This window comes from Chionomys nivalis, chromosome 15, assembly GCF_950005125.1.
Source record: "Chionomys nivalis chromosome 15, mChiNiv1.1, whole genome shotgun sequence".
Lineage (NCBI taxonomy): Eukaryota > Metazoa > Chordata > Mammalia > Rodentia > Cricetidae > Chionomys > Chionomys nivalis.
In genome coordinates this window covers 36467250-36486805 of record NC_080100.1, presented here as the reverse complement: position 1 = coordinate 36486805, position 19556 = coordinate 36467250, and the positions used below count along the sequence as shown (strand labels likewise).

General features: G+C 44.0%; 1 protein-coding gene across 10 annotated transcripts in view; it reads left to right on the top strand.

The window, feature by feature from the left end:
• Nucleotides 1-17591, top strand: part of Pde4d (phosphodiesterase 4D) — an 821324-nt gene extending 803733 nt beyond the window's left edge. For all 10 annotated transcript variants that reach the window (XM_057790013.1, XM_057790014.1, XM_057790016.1 and 7 more), the window contains 6 exons: nucleotides 882-1046; nucleotides 2175-2274; nucleotides 10694-10848; nucleotides 12442-12564; nucleotides 13181-13363; nucleotides 14165-17591. In XM_057790013.1, coding sequence (XP_057645996.1) covers nucleotides 882-1046; nucleotides 2175-2274; nucleotides 10694-10848; nucleotides 12442-12564; nucleotides 13181-13363; nucleotides 14165-14581 — 1143 coding nt within the window. In that variant the 3' untranslated portion in view covers nucleotides 14582-17591. The remainder of the gene's footprint in view (nucleotides 1-881; nucleotides 1047-2174; nucleotides 2275-10693; nucleotides 10849-12441; nucleotides 12565-13180; nucleotides 13364-14164) is intronic.
• Nucleotides 17592-19556: the final 1965 nt, after the last annotated feature.

The window sequence follows — 19556 nt, the reverse complement described above, 5'->3', positions numbered from 1 at the left end:
CGCTGAGGTTAACAGATCCAGCGAGAGGGGCAGGGCAGGGGCAATCATCCTGGGACAAACGGACCCTCCAAAGGCCTGCACCCAGTGGCCTGCTTCTTTCCACTGGCCCCACTTCCTGGTTGTCCATTGTGCTGAGAACTCATTAATGAAGCTAGTAGCCTCATTGTCCAATCACCTGTTAGCAATAACGCCTCAACGATCAGGCATTGGGGTCATTTTTCCCCCAGACTGCCCGGCCTTTAATCTCCGCATCCTGCATTAATACATTCTGCTCATCCCCTGACTGACTTTGATAGCTCTGTTTTATTGTTCCTTTATAAGGAACAAATAATAATAAATAGGAGTGTGTGCAAAACACACATAACTATATTTGTCTCTATTTAAGAACTATGGGAAATGGAAACAGTGTATTGACAATAGTTAGAAAATCCTCTCCACAATGCAGACTGACTTACTTTCTCGACAAACAAGCCCCTGCTGGCTCACAGAGAAAATAGTTTCTTGAGTATATTTTTAGTAGACCGCCATCGTTTCTATATCTACTTCTTGTTCTTGCCTTTGTACCACGTGAGGGAGGGATGTCCCTGAGAAGCTGGGGCTGGTGCCTTGGGACTAGGAGCGTAGGGCTGGCAGCCCACTCCCGACACAGTACCCCTCAAATGCAGGACTGTTGGTCTCAGCAGGACATCTCAGTGGTGGGTGGCTGCCAGAGCTTCTGCCCTGCCCAGATATCTCCATTTCCTTCGATAGATGTAAGAAAACACAGTTTGGTGTCTGGGCTGTTTGTAGGCAACACCAGCCTGTGATTCTCTTTTACCGCACTCGGGCAAATGAACTTTACTAGAAAGACAAAAATGTTAAGAGGATTTCTTTTCTTACAGGAACGGGATTTATTGAAAACATTTAAAATTCCAGTAGACACTTTAATTACGTATCTGATGACTCTGGAGGACCATTACCATGCCGACGTGGCCTATCACAACAACATCCATGCTGCAGATGTCGTCCAGTCCACGCATGTGCTCTTGTCTACACCTGCGCTGGAGGTCAGGCTGCTTTCTAAGATCTCACTCGCCCTCACTCGCCCCTTAGAGCTCTTTCTCTTTGACGTCAGCAGGGTGTCAGTGCAGACAAGAGCTGACTTCCCTGGAAATACACTGGCTGACTTAGAAGGAGGAGAAAATCATGGTTAATAAAGCCCAGATCGTTTGATGAATTCTGTCTGGGAGAATTGGTCAATGATTTGGGGACCCATCTGTTTGTAATACTGCATCTTTGAAGTGGCCCAGCAGTCACTGTGCACACACATCTGGCTTGTTGACTCCTAGTTGGGTTGTTTTCTGGAACTTTAGTTTCATGGCTGAAACTCAAAGGACAGTTATGTTTTAAAACATAAACAGCATGTTAATAACTTTCCAAGAATTTTATTAGAAGGAACTGTCTTTTCAAATTTTCCAAATCCTAAGAAGTTATTCCGTTACGTCTTTCATAAAGGGATTTAATTTCCATAATCATCAGAGGGAAAGATTTTCATTCGCTGTGTAGGGTAGACTCTTCTTGTAAACTTTTGCTTATGCCTCATTATTTGGCTGAGTGGTTCCCAGCTGGGGGTGATTTCTGCCCTGCTCTCCTTCTCTACCCCTAGACCCAGGCACATTGGGGGAATTTCTGGAAACGGTGTTGGTTGTACATGCCCCTAGCATGCTGTGAATCAAGATGAGGAATTCCCTAAACAGCCCGATAATGGGCACGTTGCTCTAATCACAGCGTTGATGGCACTGAGGCTGAGGACTGGTGATTTGGACTACAGGAAGATAAAAGAAAAGAATTCCTTTTTATAATTCTGTGGGTATCGTTGATGTTACTCTAAGAGTATCATTGAGCTGCTTAGAAGCTCATATTTCCCTCCAGCATCATTTCAGACCCTCTAGTATTTTTTAAAATGTAATGAACAAGAGTGATTTTTGTCATGATGTCTAAAATGCTTTGCTTGGAAGCCGAAGTTTAAAAACTCACCCAAAGGGCCACTGCTTGCTGAAGCATAGTGAGGTGCTGCCAGGCCTCCCCCCACGTTCCCTCTGAAGGTGGGGGTTGACCTCACTTGTTTATGTGATGCTCTCACTCGTACCTTCCTGGAAGGGCATAGTAATAATCCTGTGCTGTTGGCTTCCCAGGCGGTGTTCACAGACTTGGAGATTCTCGCGGCCATTTTCGCCAGTGCAATACATGACGTGGATCATCCCGGTGTGTCAAATCAGTTTCTGATCAATACAAGTAAGTGAGACCTATTTTGTGGGGGTACGTTTTAAAAAATATAACTGAGTGATTTTTATAAATCCGTGTTCCTCCAGGGCCATGATGTGCTTTGGACATGTGTAAATATGTTTGAGAAGTAGTGTAACACTACTTTATCTCTGCACATGATCGTGGCCTCTTGCGAGGCGGGCAGTTCGTGTGTGAACATTATCTGTGTGCTCTAGCCCATCTCGAAAAGTCGCTTATTACCGTATTTCTGCAGAAGGCAATCAGGAGTGAAAGCGTGTGCAGCGCTGTGGGTAGACCCGTGAAAGCATGCGCCTGGACAAGGGTGTGGATAGCCCGGAGAAACCAACACTAAGCCTCCTTCTACCTACAGATCACTAATCCCAATTGGAAACTGTAGCTCTCCCTTCCTACCGTCACAGATCCCAGCCCCCTCCATTTCTTTTCAGATCTCTCAGTGGAAGTCACAGGAACTGAGTTTCTAGCCTCTTTAACTGTTCACTGTCCTTTTAGCCCCCAGCAACCTCTCAGCGTGTAAGGAGATAGCACTGTGTCTAGAAATGTAAGAAGTGCTAGAGATCTGGTCGTGGCCTCTCTGATACACAGCAAGCATCTGTAAGGGTGTCTAGAGAAGGGTTTAACATTACCTAAATGGTACCTGGTACTTGAATTTACTAGGTAAATGGCTTAACTCTACTAGGACTTAATTCTTTCCCACTGTGCTATGTAGGTTAATGTTGTAAATTTCCCTTTATATGAAGGGAAATGCAAAGTGGTGACTCTTTTTCATGTGAAGAAACTTTCTTCTGCTTCAGACTGTGGGTTGCACTCTGTCTTGTGTGCTGTGGAAATCTGGTTAGCCTAGGATCAGGGCCTTCACAGCTTCCAGCATTACTGTAACAGGACTCAGAGACACTGTGCCTTGAGAGGCTTAATTCAGGTCTGGAAGATTGTTTAGATCCATGTTTGTGCCCTTAAATAACCTCCGTAGAAACAGAACAAAATACACGCTAGTGATTCACAAATGGAGCCAAGGCTTGGAGGTCAGAGGACTCAGGTGCCTCCTGGGATGTGTGGTTGGCAGACCACATTTGGGGTGTTAGTGTTAGGTGCTTACTGATCAGATAGGATTACATTCCTTGTTCCCCTTGCTTTATGAGAACCTGTAACAGGGCTCTTCCAGGAGTCATGAAACATTTACATAACTGTTATCATTGACTCTACTGGGGGCGGGGCTTTGTTCTGCAGCTCAGGGTAGAGGGAGCATTTTCTGAAAAGGCCTGATAGGTCACGTGGTGCAGTGTACCCTGGTACTTTCTTTCAATCTGGCCTGCTTCAGTATTTTGAGACTCAGGCATTTTTTGGTATGTTCTTATTGGTTTAGATTTCAACAAATATACATAAACATACCTTGTTTAGATTTAATTTTTGACATGTAAGAAAGACATTGTCTCTAGGTTAGTAACACCAAACACTGAAAGAGTATTTCCTTTGCATTCTCCCATTATGCTATTGTATGTTCCCTTATAGTGGTACCAGAAGTAAGAGCAGAGGACACATTTAAGTCAGTCATAATAAAGTCAGTCTTTCGAGTAGTCTGCTGTCCTTTTGAAGGATAACAGGGACAAGTTCTGTTTCTTTCTGTGAAACCCCCAAACCCAGTTGGGACTTGGCTGGCACCTGTGGGACTGTGCTGGGCAGCAGGGCATCTGTGGAGTCATCTCTGCTAGCATAGCTCCATCCTCTAAAGATTGAGAGCCAATACAGCAGACAGGGGAAAACTCAGAGGATGACTGTAAACTTAGAGAAGCGGCCAGCGGTGTCTGTTTAGGTACGTTTTTCTGGTGACAGTGCCTAGGTAGAGAGCTGATAACCAGTCCTGTTTCTGGAAGTGAATTCCTTCTAGCGTTGTGATGATCGGTGGGACCACAGCCACACGGGAAGCCCTGGGTTCCGAGAGCCGCTCTTGTCGGGTTGTGGTGAGGCAGTGAGTCGTCAGCAGCACAGAGTGGTCCACAGACACGTTCCAGGGCTGATCAGAATCGCTGCCTCTGCTTTGAGCGATGACCACAGCCTGCACTCTTGCCTCCCTCCCCCCTGTTCTCCTTTCCACTAAGACACACGGTTTATATGCACAGCATGCAGCAAACGAATCTCTGGCGACCTTAAAAATAACAAATACAAGACCTTTAAGAAATAATTTGTTGAAATTATGTGTTTATTTTTCTTGGTAGTAACCCTTCAGAGCGAGACATAAGTTTTTATTTTCTCTGGCATTCATGAGTGAGTCAGGCGAGCATACTCTCCACCTCTTGACTCAGAGCTGGCCCTTCCAACAGCCAAAGTTTGAAGCTGGTTCTTGTTACAAGGAAATCATGAGCTTTCATAGTCATTCCATGCCCCCAGTTAGATGGCTGCATCTCCTAAGGCATAGTGAACTTAAAAGGCGCGTCCCAGGGTATACTTACTGTTCGGGCGATGCGCAGTGTGGTCATGCCCCTGCCTCTTAACTGTGATTTTAGACTTGATGTGTTAGTTTGGGGATCGCATGGTTTCATACTACGGGTGTCTGTGCTTATTGAAAGCACATGGAGGTTCTGAGAACAGGGGGATCATTTCTACATGGCAGAGATGATGAGACTTGGTCATTTGGGACTTTAGTATACAATGAGAAGTTGGGTTTTAATGAATGCCTTAAAGACGTAGAGGTCTATGGACACAGGGCCTAGAGAAATTGAAACTCCAGGTGGAATGCTGCTGTATTCTCATGAAGACAGTGCAGATAAAGCAACCCAGAAAGTGCAAATGGCTTCCTAAAGCTTCGACTGCACCATACGAAAGGTATTTATGGTGAAAATATCATTTGACTTTCAGGTTTTATTTTCTGAAAACGTAAACGGTGTGAAAGGTACCGAACATGAATGGTGTTATATTTTACTTGGAAAGAGAATGCTTTGTTTATAGGAAAGATGCCCAACTTTGGGGAGGAAGATTCATTCACACTCATTTGTATCTAAAGCATATGTCTTTGGGTTTCCAAGAGCAGAGAGACATTACATCAGAGGAAGCCGAAGTGGAATCTAGATGCCAGTATACGTACTTTACAGAGATTATCAAGCTCTCATGTCATTGTCACGGTTTCCCATGGCTGTAGACGTGGTTTATATAGAGATCTTTGTCTGTGCAAACCTTTGAGATAAGGACAACATCGGCTTTGACAATTCTGATTATGCAGAGAACGGGGTCAAGCAAGGTCTTGCTCATAATAGCTTGCGTTGTGCTATAAGAGACAACTTAACAAGTGATGTCTTGAGATGGGACTCCATGCAGGAGGAAGCCAGGCAGGGTCAGGGCATGGAGCACAGATGAAGTGAGGGGGAGAAGGGTAGTTTTAGAAACATGTTATTTAGAAGTCTTTTATATTTAAAAAATATACTTTATAACAATTTCACACTAACATTTTTATGTATGTCTAAATACTTTGACTTTATGTCATGATGTTATCATACATGTACATAATAGACCTTGATCTAACTCTCCCTCCACCACTGCCTTCTCTTTCCTGTCCTTCACCCTGGCTCCTTTCAGTCACCACTACACAAATGAATGTTTCGTGCCTCCAGTGATGCAGAGATATAATGTAGCCTGCTGTCCTGTCAAACACTGGGCTAAGCCCAGCTAAGTGACAGGAGTGGAGAGAGGGCGTGGCTTTCACTCTTGGTATAATACCCTCTCCCCCACTCCCTACCCCTATCCCACCCCTCATGCCTGCACTCTGACCTGCTCCCGGGCTGTGCAGCTTCACCCAAATCTTATTCTCACGTGTAGCAAGTTCCAGACCAGCCAGGGCTACATAGTGGATGATGACAATAATATGTTCACTGAAGAGTAGAAGAGACACAAATGAATTAACTTGACTCTGTTAATAGACACTAAATTACCCATTTCCTTCAGAGGATGTCACTTTGAAAGTATATACTCTGAGTAAAATCTCTCATTTTATACTTTTTAGAAATATTGCTTCCTTTGATCCAACAGAAAGCCTAGATGCATTTACATTTTCCTTATAGTTATGCCACCTACGTTTTATCCCCTGAACTCTTGCCAGTTCTGAGCTTTTAACAATTTAAGTTCAATTTGTCTAAATTTTTGAAATTTTTGTAGAGCTCTTTTTTTTAGGCCATCACATTTCTCCCATGTTGCAATTAGCTCTGTAGAATAAAATTCATTTAAGTCTATTTACCCTGCCACAAGATTAACAGGAAATTCTTGCCCTTAGTGCACGACCGCAGCATTGGCAAAGCAACAGCAAGCAGGCTTTGCCCTCTGCAAGTTCACAGTCTAAGATGTACAGTTCTAGGGCTACCTAGAGAACTGGAAAATATTAATTTGTGGTGAGACCAAAGGAATGTTTCTGCATGATGTTAGTATCTGCATTAGCAGACTGAGAACAGATCACCCCGACCCAGTTAAATGGGCACCACCGCCAACTCTTAAGGGCCCCAGTACAGTAGCTGGGGTGCAGGGAGGCAAATAGCATTCTCATGTGTCGTCCCCTGCTCTCAGACATCAGTGCTGCTGGTTTGCAGAGCTCCAGACTGGAACTGGCACTTTTATCATTTCCTTCCCTCTCTCTCGCCTCATTCCCTGTCTTTGGGTCTTTGAAGGACTGAGTTGCCAGTGACTTCTTCGCTCTCCAGCTTGTACAAGGCCTGAAGACTGAGGCCATTCTTGGCTTCTATAAGAACCTGAACTAATTCCTGCAGTAAACAGAGAGGAATGTATATATCTATATCTGTCCTTCAGGCTGTGTGTCGCTGTGGAAGCATGACTCTTGGAGATTGGGTTTTAAGGTGGCATAGGAGGAGCGGAATTCTACGGATGCGTTTTCTGGGTTCCTTTGTGTGTTTCTAGCACTGTCTCTATTCCTTGTAGTAAAGAACATACTGATAGGCTGTATTATGAAGTATTTACAGAGATACTCCTCAAGATGTGCCTCAGATACTTCATATCAACCCCTGGTAGGATGCGAGATTCTGAGTGATTCCATATCTTCTCAGCACTTCTTAGGAGATTCGGGAAGGTGATGACATTGCTTGGTTGCTCTCAATGTCACTGGACCCAATGCTTGTTGAAAATGATGAGCCCTGGGATGGGAATTCCCAGATCAGGCACACGTCAACGGCTTGTGTTTCTAGGTGTGTCAGGACAAGAGCCGCCTTTGCTGCACTCACAGGGATAAATTGCTGAAAGTCAAAGTTAGAATCACTTCCCATGACTGGCTCAAGTGCAGTGAGCTCCCAGCTTTTCTAGGACATCTGCTGCTAGTAAAATGACCTTGCTTGGGAAATAGATCCAGCCAAAGTCCAGGAGCTCCATCCCTTAGTGAAATATGGAAGGTTCCAGTGGTATGGGGCATGCTGGACCATCCCTTCTAAGGTGGAAGAATAATTACATATCACACTTGCTACACCCGAGAGAGGGCCTCGTGATCCCCAGGCCTGGGTGGATTTGGGAGCCACATCCTCCTCACTGGGGTGTGTCACTCTGGCCTATTACTAAATGGCAGGAAAACTGTTGCTAGCTTATTTCATGACTCAGAATAAAGGAAGTCTCTTTCTGGGTCTCCGCTGCCGTGCAAGTAAGTACCTCGTGACTTCACTGGTCCAGCAGTGCTTGGACCTGCCAGTAGCAGACAGGGTGGGTGTTTGGAGCTATGTGCAGGGCTCAGTAGACGATTCATGGCACAGGATTGTAGGATTTTGGAGCAAGGCCTTGTCATTTTCAAAATTAAAATCAGTAAGATAGAAACAGCTCAGCAATAAAACTGAAACAATTTTTAAAAAAGCATTTTCTCAAAAAGAAAAACCCAGGGCTGGGTGTATTCACTGTTAGCTCCTTTTTTAAAAAATTATATCAACTTGAAATGAGGAGTCTGGAGACAGCTTGCCTTTAAATATGGGCCCTGGGGTGTCCCAGCTGTGTGATATTGACAATGCCACCTTTCCTAAGACTCATTTTCTTCGTTTATGAATGGCTGTCACATTCAGATCTTCCTAAGTGAGATGTGAGCATCGAAGATACACCATGGCAACCACTTACAACACCAGGGCAGCTGAGTCCCCTGAATGTGGCAACTTAGGATATTCTCTTCTCGGTGCTTTTAAGTTAGGAAGAAGGGAAGTGTCTAGTAGAAACCAGATGACCAGAAGTAACCTTTAATTTTGTTTAGAGACTCAAGTCTCTAAGTAGGTTGGGAAGGTCAAGGAGAGAAGGGCAGACTAGGAGCATACTCTAATGGTCATCGAATGGTCCAGAGTGCTGGAATCATTTAGAGAATGAGTCGTGAAATGTTCAGCAATCATGATTTCATAGAACCCCTGGCAGAAGAGTGGCTGCCCATCCTCCCACGCCTTATTGTCTGTGTGTACATTGTGTTGCGGTGTGAACTTTAAGGACTCTACTTACAAGTCCTGGGTTAGCATCTTTAGCAGGTCCTATAGACCCTTGCCTTCTGTCTTACATGTGACCAGTGCAATTTCAGTGTCAAGTATAGAAAGTTAAATGATGACCCTGGGGTTCAATTTCTTACATGCTAGTATTTTTTTTTTTCATTTAAAACTAAGATTTTACTACCTGGTCCTGGTTGCCTTCAGTAGCATCAGACCGGAACAGCTGATTACCCAGACTGAGTAGGTGATCTCCACAGAACAGATCACCTTTCTGGAGGCAGCACCCTTCCTGCCTCTCTATAAATAAGAGGGAATATAAACCTGTTAGGATTCACCTGGACTTACAGAAATACTATGTTAATGCCCCTTATCTACATATGTTTATTCTCCTAAAAGGACCCTGGTAGATGAAGTCATATTATTTCTATGAGTTAGACAATATTATGCCTTCCTGCCAGCATTTGCTTGTTTAGTAAGATTCAGATGTGTATATAACAGTGTCTCGTGCTCAGATCCCGTATCATTTTAAATTTCTGACTTCTACATGTTTATCCATGGGCTTTCATAGACTATTTAAAAATAAACTTGATCCCTAGCATGGAAAAGAGCAAGACGTAGTCAGACATTGCCTTTCAACGGTATTTATTTTTCCAGACAAAATAAAAGTGAACCATAAACTTGCACATCTACTCCGGAAGCTCTATGCTCTCCTGTTTCTGGCGTGGAGAGCAGTGGATTAGATGTGCCCTTTCTTTTGTGGGTAGTTCTCCTGAGATCATAGGGTCTCCTTGGGGAGCACATCCCAAGCCTCTGTTGTCCTCCCTAACTCCTTCAAAGCAATCAGTAAGTAGTCTGATGCTTGCTCTCAGAAGAAGCCTCTGGGTGTATTTTTTTAGAGCCTTAGTGACAGCGAAGATTGAATACCTGTGCTCTCAATCTTGAAAGCTACCTAAGGAAGCAAAATAAAGTGCCTTGAAATTCTTCAAGATAGGTTAAGAGCACTGGCTGCTCTTGCAGAGGACCAGGGTTCGAAATCCAGCACCCACAGGGCAACTCTCAATGTGTAACTCCAGTTTCAGGGGAGCCAATGCCCTCTTCCAGCCTATGCAGGCATCAGGCACGCACATGGTACAGATACACACATTCAGGCAAAACACTTATACACATAAAGATAAATCTTAAAAACAAAAGGCCTCCTATATCCAGGTCTGTTGCTTACGGGACTAGGAAGAGGCAGAGTATCTTCCTGCCATCAATCCACATATCTGAAACAATATGTGAAGTACGGAATCTCTCTCTCACAAGTCTGTAGATGGGTATGCACAGGGTGTGCGGAGCCACGAGTAGGCAGGAAGGCAGTTCACACTCTTAGAGCACTGAGCACGGCCAGGAGCCTCAGAAGAGGAAACACCAATGGTGTGCGTGTGTGTGGGGGGGGTCATTTAGAAGGACAAACACCATGAGCAAACCAAATACTAGAACTTGCTCTGTGTATAAACAGCCTTGCACCCAAGATCCAACCACCATATCAGGGCAAGTGTTCCACAGTGATCAGGAAATGACACCTCCTGCCTAGGCTGTGGTGCAGATGTTAGGAATAATGCCACAGTCTGTTGAGCTGATGGCAGATTCTGAAAAGATACTGGTCCATTTCTTCCACTCCAGAGGACTGCCCAAAAGGGTTACCGAGCAGTCAGATTGCAATTGCCGCCTAAGGTTTGGGCTTTCTTTCAGTTCTTAGATTATTTGACATGTTTGCTTGTGGGTGATGGAAAAGACATTCAGGGGCAACTGTATCCTAAACACAAGGCGTCAAAGAACTTGGGGGTTTGTTTCCATTTATTCTTATGTTTTTTCCAGACCAGCCTCTTAACTAATTATCCTCCTGTCTCAGCCCCTGGAGTTACCGTACAGTTTGAAGAGTGAGAGAGACACTAAGTAAGTAGCCTTGGTGACATTGCCCCTGCTCCTTCTTCCAGACTCAGAACTTGCCTTGATGTACAACGACTCCTCCGTCCTCGAGAACCATCACTTGGCCGTGGGCTTTAAGCTGCTCCAAGAAGAAAACTGTGACATTTTCCAGAATCTGACCAAAAAGCAAAGACAATCTTTAAGGAAAATGGTCATTGACATTGTAAGTACCTAACAAAACTGATTTGCGTCTTAGAGATGATACACAGGGCGAGATTGGGACGTGGACCTGTCGAAACTGCCTCTGCTGCCCCGGCAGTGTTTGACTCTAATAGCATCTCTGTTCTTAACAGTTGGGATTTAAGACCAGCAGCATCCATCAGACCCCTGCATTCTCCCTGACCTTTGAAAGCCCCCCCCCCCAGTCCTGGCCAGTTGCTTCTGTGGGCCTCCTTCTCACAGTGTCCCTGAACCCCCCCTCCCCCCCGGTTCCTCTGATCCTTCCTCCCCATCCTCTGCAGAACTCCCCAAGTTCCTTCTAATATTTGGTGTTATGACTGAGTAGGTTCCTATTCTTGTGGGATTCCTAACAGGAGCAGGGGCTGTCTGACTCTTTTGCCTACTTGTGAGACCCTTTTCCTCCTCCTAGGTTGTCTCCTCCAGCCCTGATGTGATCTCATGCGCCTAGTCTTATTGAAAATAGCTATGCCATGTATGGGTGTTTGGTTAATGTCACTGGGAGGCCAGCTCTTTTCTGAGAGGAAGTGGAGGGGTGTGTGGATCTGGCAGAGAAGAGAGACTTGGGGAGATGGGAGGGGAAACTGTGGTCAGAATATATGAGAGGAACTTAAACCAGAAGACTTAGTATGCAGGCTGTTTTTTTGGCCAGTGACAGGCAGAGAAGAATGACTCAGCAAATACAGGCCATTCCCTGCAGCTCCAGCGGTGTCTGTCCACCTCCCACCCACACAGAAATCCCCTCCATACATTATTCAGAGGAATCTCTGGGTAGTATAAAATTATACTTAAGTTTTTAAAATTTTTCATAATAGCATTCATCTTACAGTTTATTCTTTTTGTTTTTACAAATCAATCCCAGTTGCCCTTCCCACCCCTACAACTTCCCCACCCTATCCTCCATCAGCTCTTCCCTCACCTCCTTAAAGCAGGACTAAGCAACTCCTTACCCCTGGCCCCACTTCCCAGTGCCTAGATTCCATAGAGAATGGGCCCCACAATAGGGTTAGATTTAAATTACACTTACTAATTTCTGTTTGGGTATGTGTGCACACACACACACTCCCTGGTATACCTGTGGAGTGAATCAGTTCTTTTCCTTCCACCGCCTGGGTCCTAAAGATGAGATTCAGATCACAGCCTTGGTGACAGGCACCTTTACCCACGGAGCCATTTTGTCAGTCCCCCAGCTTACAATTTTACTTTTAGGCTTTGTTGTTCAAACAAACCAACCCAAATACTTTGTATTCCAAGTCTATCTGAGTAGCCTTGAATCAGCTAGGTACAGTACAGTAATGCCTCCCTAGTTCAGAACAAACACAGGAAATAAGATGGTGTACTTGCCTTGAAAGTGGTAGCCAGGTACTTTGGCTTTCTGTGTTGTGTTTTTCTGGGCTCCGGAAAAACTTGAGCATCAAGAGGAAAAGAGCTCCCCGAGGTGAATTCATTTCCACACATCATCAGAATTCAGAGTGTTTCTCTCTTCTTTTTCAGACTCAAAATTTCTCTGTCCATTGGCAGTTTTGTTTTTTTTTCCTTTCGGCCTTCTTCCCTCATGAAACAATCTTTGCCCTGCCAGGTACTTGCAACAGACATGTCAAAGCACATGAACCTGCTGGCTGATTTGAAGACAATGGTGGAAACGAAGAAGGTGACAAGCTCTGGTGTCCTCCTCCTTGACAATTATTCTGACAGGATCCAGGTAAGTCGGCGTCTGTGTTTGCTCTTTATGCAGTGACTCTGCGTGAGACAGGAGCTGTTTCTTCTCTGTCCCATCTCATATGTCCAGAAGCTACAGGCAGGATCTTTATCTTTTTTTTTTTTTTTACTGAGAAACGTGGTTTTTGTACAATATTTTTCTGATCATATCTTTCCCTCTCCACCTTCACCCCCAGCCTTCCTACCCACTCAACTCCCAAGTCCTTTTCTCCCTCTCATTTAGAAAGCAAAACAGAATTGGAAAAAAAATACAAGAAACACAAGCACACAATTAGAAGTCATAAAAAAAAAGTACCCAGTCCTTTGTACTTAAACAGGTAAAATCTTATTGACCTGTTCATTTGCATATATAATAACAACAGCTTAACATCCAAAGACCAGCCATTTGAGCATCTTTGGAATTTGATAATTCATAAACACAGCATCTCTCACGACACTTAGCTGCAGAAATGGCATAATTCAGAACTATTAATCAAGTGTGAGCCGCAGAGGCCCCCCATGGTTGAGCCATTTGTAATAAGCCTGACACCACATGTATTTTTAAGTGTCACGGTCACCTGATGCAGATACTGAGTAAAGAATGCCTCTGCCCACCTTAGGTCCTGCAGAACATGGTGCACTGTGCAGATCTGAGCAACCCCACGAAGCCGCTCCAGCTGTACCGCCAGTGGACAGACCGGATAATGGAGGAGTTCTTCCGCCAGGGGGACCGGGAGCGGGAACGTGGCATGGAGATCAGTCCCATGTGTGACAAGCACAACGCCTCTGTGGAAAAATCACAGGTAAAGCCCCAACTCGGAGAACGGGCTGAGTCGCAGCTGACGCGGTTGGGTGTTCTAGCTTCACACCTCCCTGTGTTTTATGTTTTTCTTTTTGTTAATTAATTTGGATTTGACACGGTAGATTTCACTGGTGTTGATAAGCCAAAGACTCTTAGGATTTACAGTCATACAACCACACATATTTTACTATAATCCTTTCACGTGACTATATTCATCTAATGTACTTCTGTACATAGAATGCTTGGCTTATTTCAGTTATCTAGGTTCTCTGCAAATTGTCTATTCTCAAATAAGGTCCAGGCCCAACTATGTAAATAGCTGAAAAAATGAAAATGAAATGTATGCCCTGGCAATGCTGGCGCATGCGTAGACAGCCCATATATGGCGGTTCTGTTGAACTTGTCCATATTGGGCTTCATGGTCTAAGTTGATGACCATGGACCAGGTCTCTTCCTCTAGAAGGCACCAGATCTCATTACAGATGGTTGTGCGCCACCATGCGGTTGCTGGGAATTGAACTTAGGACCTTTGGAAGAATAGGCAGTGCTCTTAGCTGCTGAGCCATCCCTCCAGCCCATGTAAATAACTAGTATTCTCTATATTGTAAGCATCCCTTGAATTAAGAATTCTAACTTTGGCCAGCTAGTAGCCACACTTATACCATCTATTGACTCCCAGTAGTGACGAATGTATGGAACCCAAGTTAGCAGTCTTCTATGCAGGCTCGATGGGGAACCATGGTTTGGTTGAGCCTTTTCAAGATTCTTAGTCCCCACTGAATTTCTTTTATTTTCTGACCAGGTGGGCTTCATAGACTATATTGTTCATCCACTCTGGGAGACATGGGCAGACCTCGTACACCCTGATGCCCAGGACATTTTGGACACTTTGGAGGACAATCGTGAGTGGTACCAGAGCACAATCCCCCAGAGCCCCTCCCCTGCACCCGATGACCAAGAGGAGGGCCGGCAGGGCCAAACTGAAAAATTCCAGTTTGAACTAACTTTGGAGGAAGACGGCGAGTCAGACACTGAGAAGGACAGCGGAAGTCAAGTGGAGGAAGACACTAGCTGCAGTGACTCCAAGACGCTGTGCACTCAAGACTCGGAGTCCACGGAAATTCCCCTGGATGAGCAGGTCGAAGAGGAGGCTGGAGCAGAAGAGGAGGCAAGCCAGCCCGAAACTTGTGTCATAGACGATGGCTGTCCCGACACGTAACAGTGTAAAGACTGTCTCACTTTTTTTTTTTTTTTTAGTAGAAAAATTGTTTCCAAAGTGCATGTCACATGCCACAACCATGGTCACACCTCACTCTCATCTGCCGGGACGTTTGTTGAACAAAACTGACCTTGAACTACTCAGTCTGGCGCTCAGGAACACCGCAACCAGTTCTTTCACCTCCGTGTCATCGGAGCAAGGGGGAACGTCGTCACGAACACGATTTTGACGTGATTCTCAGCTTGGCAGAGCTGACAAAGCAGAGAAAATCAACTCCAACTGTTTTTGAGGGAGCTTGGCTCATTGGGCTGCCCCAAAGTAGATGTAGATGGCAGGATTCCTTCCTGGTTTGTTTGCAGAAATTTTAGAGAAGGAAGGCATTCGAGGGATGGAGTGAACTTGCAGATGAAGCAATGAAAATGTCATGAACAGGACACAGCGTCAGCCTGTGCCCAGGAGGAGGATGAGCCGCAGAAATTGCATAATTTTCTAATTTCAAGTCTTCCTAATACATGACTGAACAGTGTGGTTCAGTGAGCCACACTCACCTCTACATTTTGTATGATATGTAAAACAGATTTTTTGTAGAGCTTACTTTTATTATTAAATGTATTGAGGTATTATATTTAAAAAAAACTGTTCAGAACTTCATCTGCCACTGGTTATTTTTTTCTAAGGAGTAACTTGCAAGTTTTCAGTACAGATCAGTGCTACTACACTGGATAAATCTCATTTACAAATTTTACTTGCACCTTAGAGTTCATAGCAATTAACTGATTTGTAGTGATCTCTTGTTTTATATACCAATGACTTCCATACCTTAAAACAGAGAAACAACTTTCTGTTGCCGGAAACCCTTTTTGTAAGTGTCTTGACTCCCGTCTCTTATTTCAGTCCTCCCCCAAACAGGAGAATTGCTCTCCGTCACATCCATGGTGTGCGAAGTGAGTATTTATTCTGTAATCCTTTCTGTGCATTCTGTCAAATGTGTCTTAAGCCTCCTGGAAGCTCAGTCCTCAGTTGGTGTTGTCTGAAGTCAATGGGCGATATAGAAATACCCAGTAGCTGAGAGTCCGTCTGTTTCAGGCATCTTCCTACCTACTGCCTTCTGATGCCTTTTTCTTTTTCTGTGTCCCTTATAGTCACAACACATTCGCCCATCAGTTTTTACTGTTGCTCACAGTCGGGTACAATAAGAAAGACATTTGTCCTTCATTGCACTGTCTAATGTGTGTTCCAGCGTCTGTCCGTGTTCTAGGTGGGGTCTTGTCAAGGGTGTCAGTGTCGTTAGGGTTGACGTTCCTTTCTGCCACACGGTTCTGCGTCATCACTAGCTTTTCCTCTGGGGTTGCGGAGGGAAACACGCTAAGTGTGCACTCGCAGTTCTGAAGAATGCTAGCAGACTCTCTCAGCCAGGACCGGGACAACTGTGGTTTGAACTGCCCATGGATGTAAGACCTCCATGAGGAGTGTCCCTGGAAAGTCACTCTATGGGTAGCAGCTCCTCTCCCAGAAAATTGCCATCAATTATTATTGCTCCATAAGCTTGCCCTATAGGAAGGACTACTTCAGACACACAGAATTGATGGTGCCACTGGCACCAGGGCGGGGTAGTTAAACAATGCAATCTAAAACCTTGGATTGACAGACTCTGCCTCAATACAATATTAAGAGGGAATTCCAGATTTCAGCCCCAGGAACTCTACTGATTTTTATATATTAACTACCAGTGTTAACTTGCGGATCGTGATCTGCCTCAGGCAACATATGTATAGTCTGAGCCTTAGGTGGATCCTCAGAGTTTGGAGCCCATCTTATTTTTTCTTTTTGGCATCCAAATGGGGGAGTAAAAGGGAGGGTGGTATATAACTAAATGAAAAATCATAAATCTGAAAAAAACATACCTGAAACTTCTCAAGGAAGTTGTGGGCTAGTCACTGAGAAAGTAAGTCGTCAGCCAGGGAAACCACCCAAGCTGAACCAAAACCCTGCTTCAATCTCTTTAGTTCCAAGGATGCTTAGAACCTTTGCTACAAAAAAGGTTTCTGATCTTTACCATAGGGCAGGATAAGAATCAAATAACTGACGGCTGGAGGGTCAGCTTCCCTTCCTTATAAAGAGCAAATGAAGCATAATCTGCCTTGTGTGACCAAACTTTCCACAAGACATTTGGGCACCTGTTTCTCTTTTCATTTTATGTATCCCTGAAGGGGCTCCCGAAGGAAGGGCAAAGAGTCTAGAGTTGATTTCCCCCTTCCTAAATCATTCTCACTTCTCCTCCCTCCACGTGGCATTTCCCCCACAGAGTGCCTGCAATCTTCACAATGAAAAGAACAGCAATATGTCATAAACAGATTCATACCTGCCAGGGTTGGTAACCACACTAACGGAGCCTGCGTTGGTCCTTAAGGGCACTGTGTTACAATGGCAGCCACCGATGGACAATCAAGCTGTAGCGAACACATAATATCCAAGAGTTAGAGACTAGCGTCCTATACCTACCCTCTGTTCACCACCCCTACCCCCTTTACCGTGCCCCTTGCTCACTCTCTCACCAAAGTGTGGTTCACAATACACACTGCATTAAAAAGAACATCTTTATACAAGTGGCTTTATTTCCTAAAATGCCATAAGAAAATGCAGTATCTGGGTACTGTACGGGGGAAACAAGTCCAAGTTTGCATAAAACCAGTACATTTCAGCTTGCAAGTTACTGAAGGCGATAACGCTGTTTTCATTCACATCAGTTCAAAGAAATGAGTAAACAGTATAGATAGAACAAAATGCAGATAAGGAAAGAAAAAAACTTGAATGAAACAGATTTTACAGAAAGCTTTATGATAATTTTAATGCATTATTTATTTTTTGTGCCATGCATTTTTTTCTCACCAAATGACCTTACCTGTAATACAGTCTTGTTTGTCTGTTTACAACCTTGTATTTATTGCAATGTACATAATGTAATGTTAATTGTAAATTATCAGTTCTTATTAAAACATTGTCCCATGGTGGGATGGTGTTGACATATTTGGAAACTCTTGGTGAGAGAATGGTGTGTATACATACTCCTTGTACATTTTTCTTTTCTTCTGTAATATAGTCTTGTCATCATAGAGCTTGTTTATGGAAGATTCAAGAAAAATATAAATTACATAAAGATATATAAATTTAAATATCATAGCTGCAGGTCTTTGGTCCCAGGGCTGTGCCTTAACTGTAACCAATATTTTCTTCTGTTTTGCTGCATTTCAAAGTAAGGTGATGGTGGCTTGGGCTGGGCGTTTTGTATCCACACGCTTCCCTGATGGAATTTCTGGCAGTAGCTGAATTTTACAAAGACTAGACATCACTGCTGGAGAACCTCCTGATACTTTTGAGATGCGTGCTCCTAAGCACCTGTTTCCATGGAGCAAGGCTGCACGGACGGTGACTGTTTCCCAGCTGAATGCCGGGAGCCATTTCACTTGGACATACGGCATTGGTTTTCTTACTCCCAAACCTGTACTAGAGAAACGTTCTTCTCCAGTGATTATAGAATGGCTTGTTGGCTTCTGGACCTAACAGGAAGATGAGTTTGATTTGAAACAGGAGACATGGGTCACTCATCTTGGTTAGCCCTCTGCTCACCAGCTTCCTGTCATACCAAAAAATTATACAATTTTTAATACTATTTTTTTCTCCAAGATCAAATTTATATATGTATAATACATAATACATATGTATAATACATATACATACACACTGTTTGAATATATACGTATGTATACATGTAAATCATCTAACTTAAACATAGTTCTGTGATGATGCCAATTCCCATAATGTAATGAACTCATGTCTCTCTGAAATAGTTTCTGTAAAACGTCTGTCCTTGTAGGATTGTTAAATGTGACCTTGCACAATGGCAAGTCCTGAAAGCCACGAGATCTTCCTGGTGGAAAATGTGGCCACGTCTCACTACAGCTCAGCCCTTAGCACGTGTGACACAGTGAAAAGACAGATTCTTTTTTTCTAGGAAAAACGAGCCTCCTGTTATTTTATTTTTTGACACAAACTGTAGATTTTAGCAGCCCTGGCCCAAAGGAATTTGATTACTTTTGTTTTAAACAGTACAAACGGGACACTATACTTACAAAATACATCCTGATTTCAGTTTTAACTGTTTCCTTTCTTTGGGTGTGTTTTCTGCGTGGTAAACTGTGTGTGAGCATCACAGATGGTGATTCTGTTAGTGGTTTCTTAGCCTCTCCTACAGCCCATGGGGATAGTACTGTACATCAATACCTTCATATAAAATTTTTATATGCAATGAAAATAAAAGCATGGGTTGATTCTGCCTACTTACGATTTGGTCTTTTCCAGAGAAATCATGTTTTAAATGGCATTTCATTCAGCACACATTTCCAGCAGTAGTGACCATTTTGTGGTGTGACAGGCTAGTTAGTGATCTCATGTCAGGACAGATATTCATAACTGGGTGAAACCAAATGATGCTAATCTTTTGATATAAAAATCCCTCAGTTCACTTATAGGACATACAAGATGAAACACTGCTTTCTGAGGAGGTCCAGGAAAGGGCCGCCTACTTTTAAATAAACCATCTGGTTGACCAGAATCTATCACTCTGATGTTCAAGAATTACTTAGACGCCCATCTGCATGTGTCAAGCTTCTGGAATTTGCAGTGCAGGAGACATAGATCTGTTTCCCTGGGCCTTGTTCTCTGGGTGACAGAGGCATGGGATGGTTGGGTACACATGTCAGTAGAGCTGTGGTCAGAACAGGGAAGATGCTCAGTGGTGCTTGAGAGGAGGATGGAGAGCCAGGCAGAGAAAACATTTGCAAAAAATCCTGAAATGCAAATAAGCTTGAGATACCTGGAGGAGAGTAAGGACAGGGAGGACCTGCAGGCCTGGAGCCGAGAGGCCATTTTTAGTTGTCCTATGTAAAGAACATGCTGAGCTGTCACCCCGTCCTCT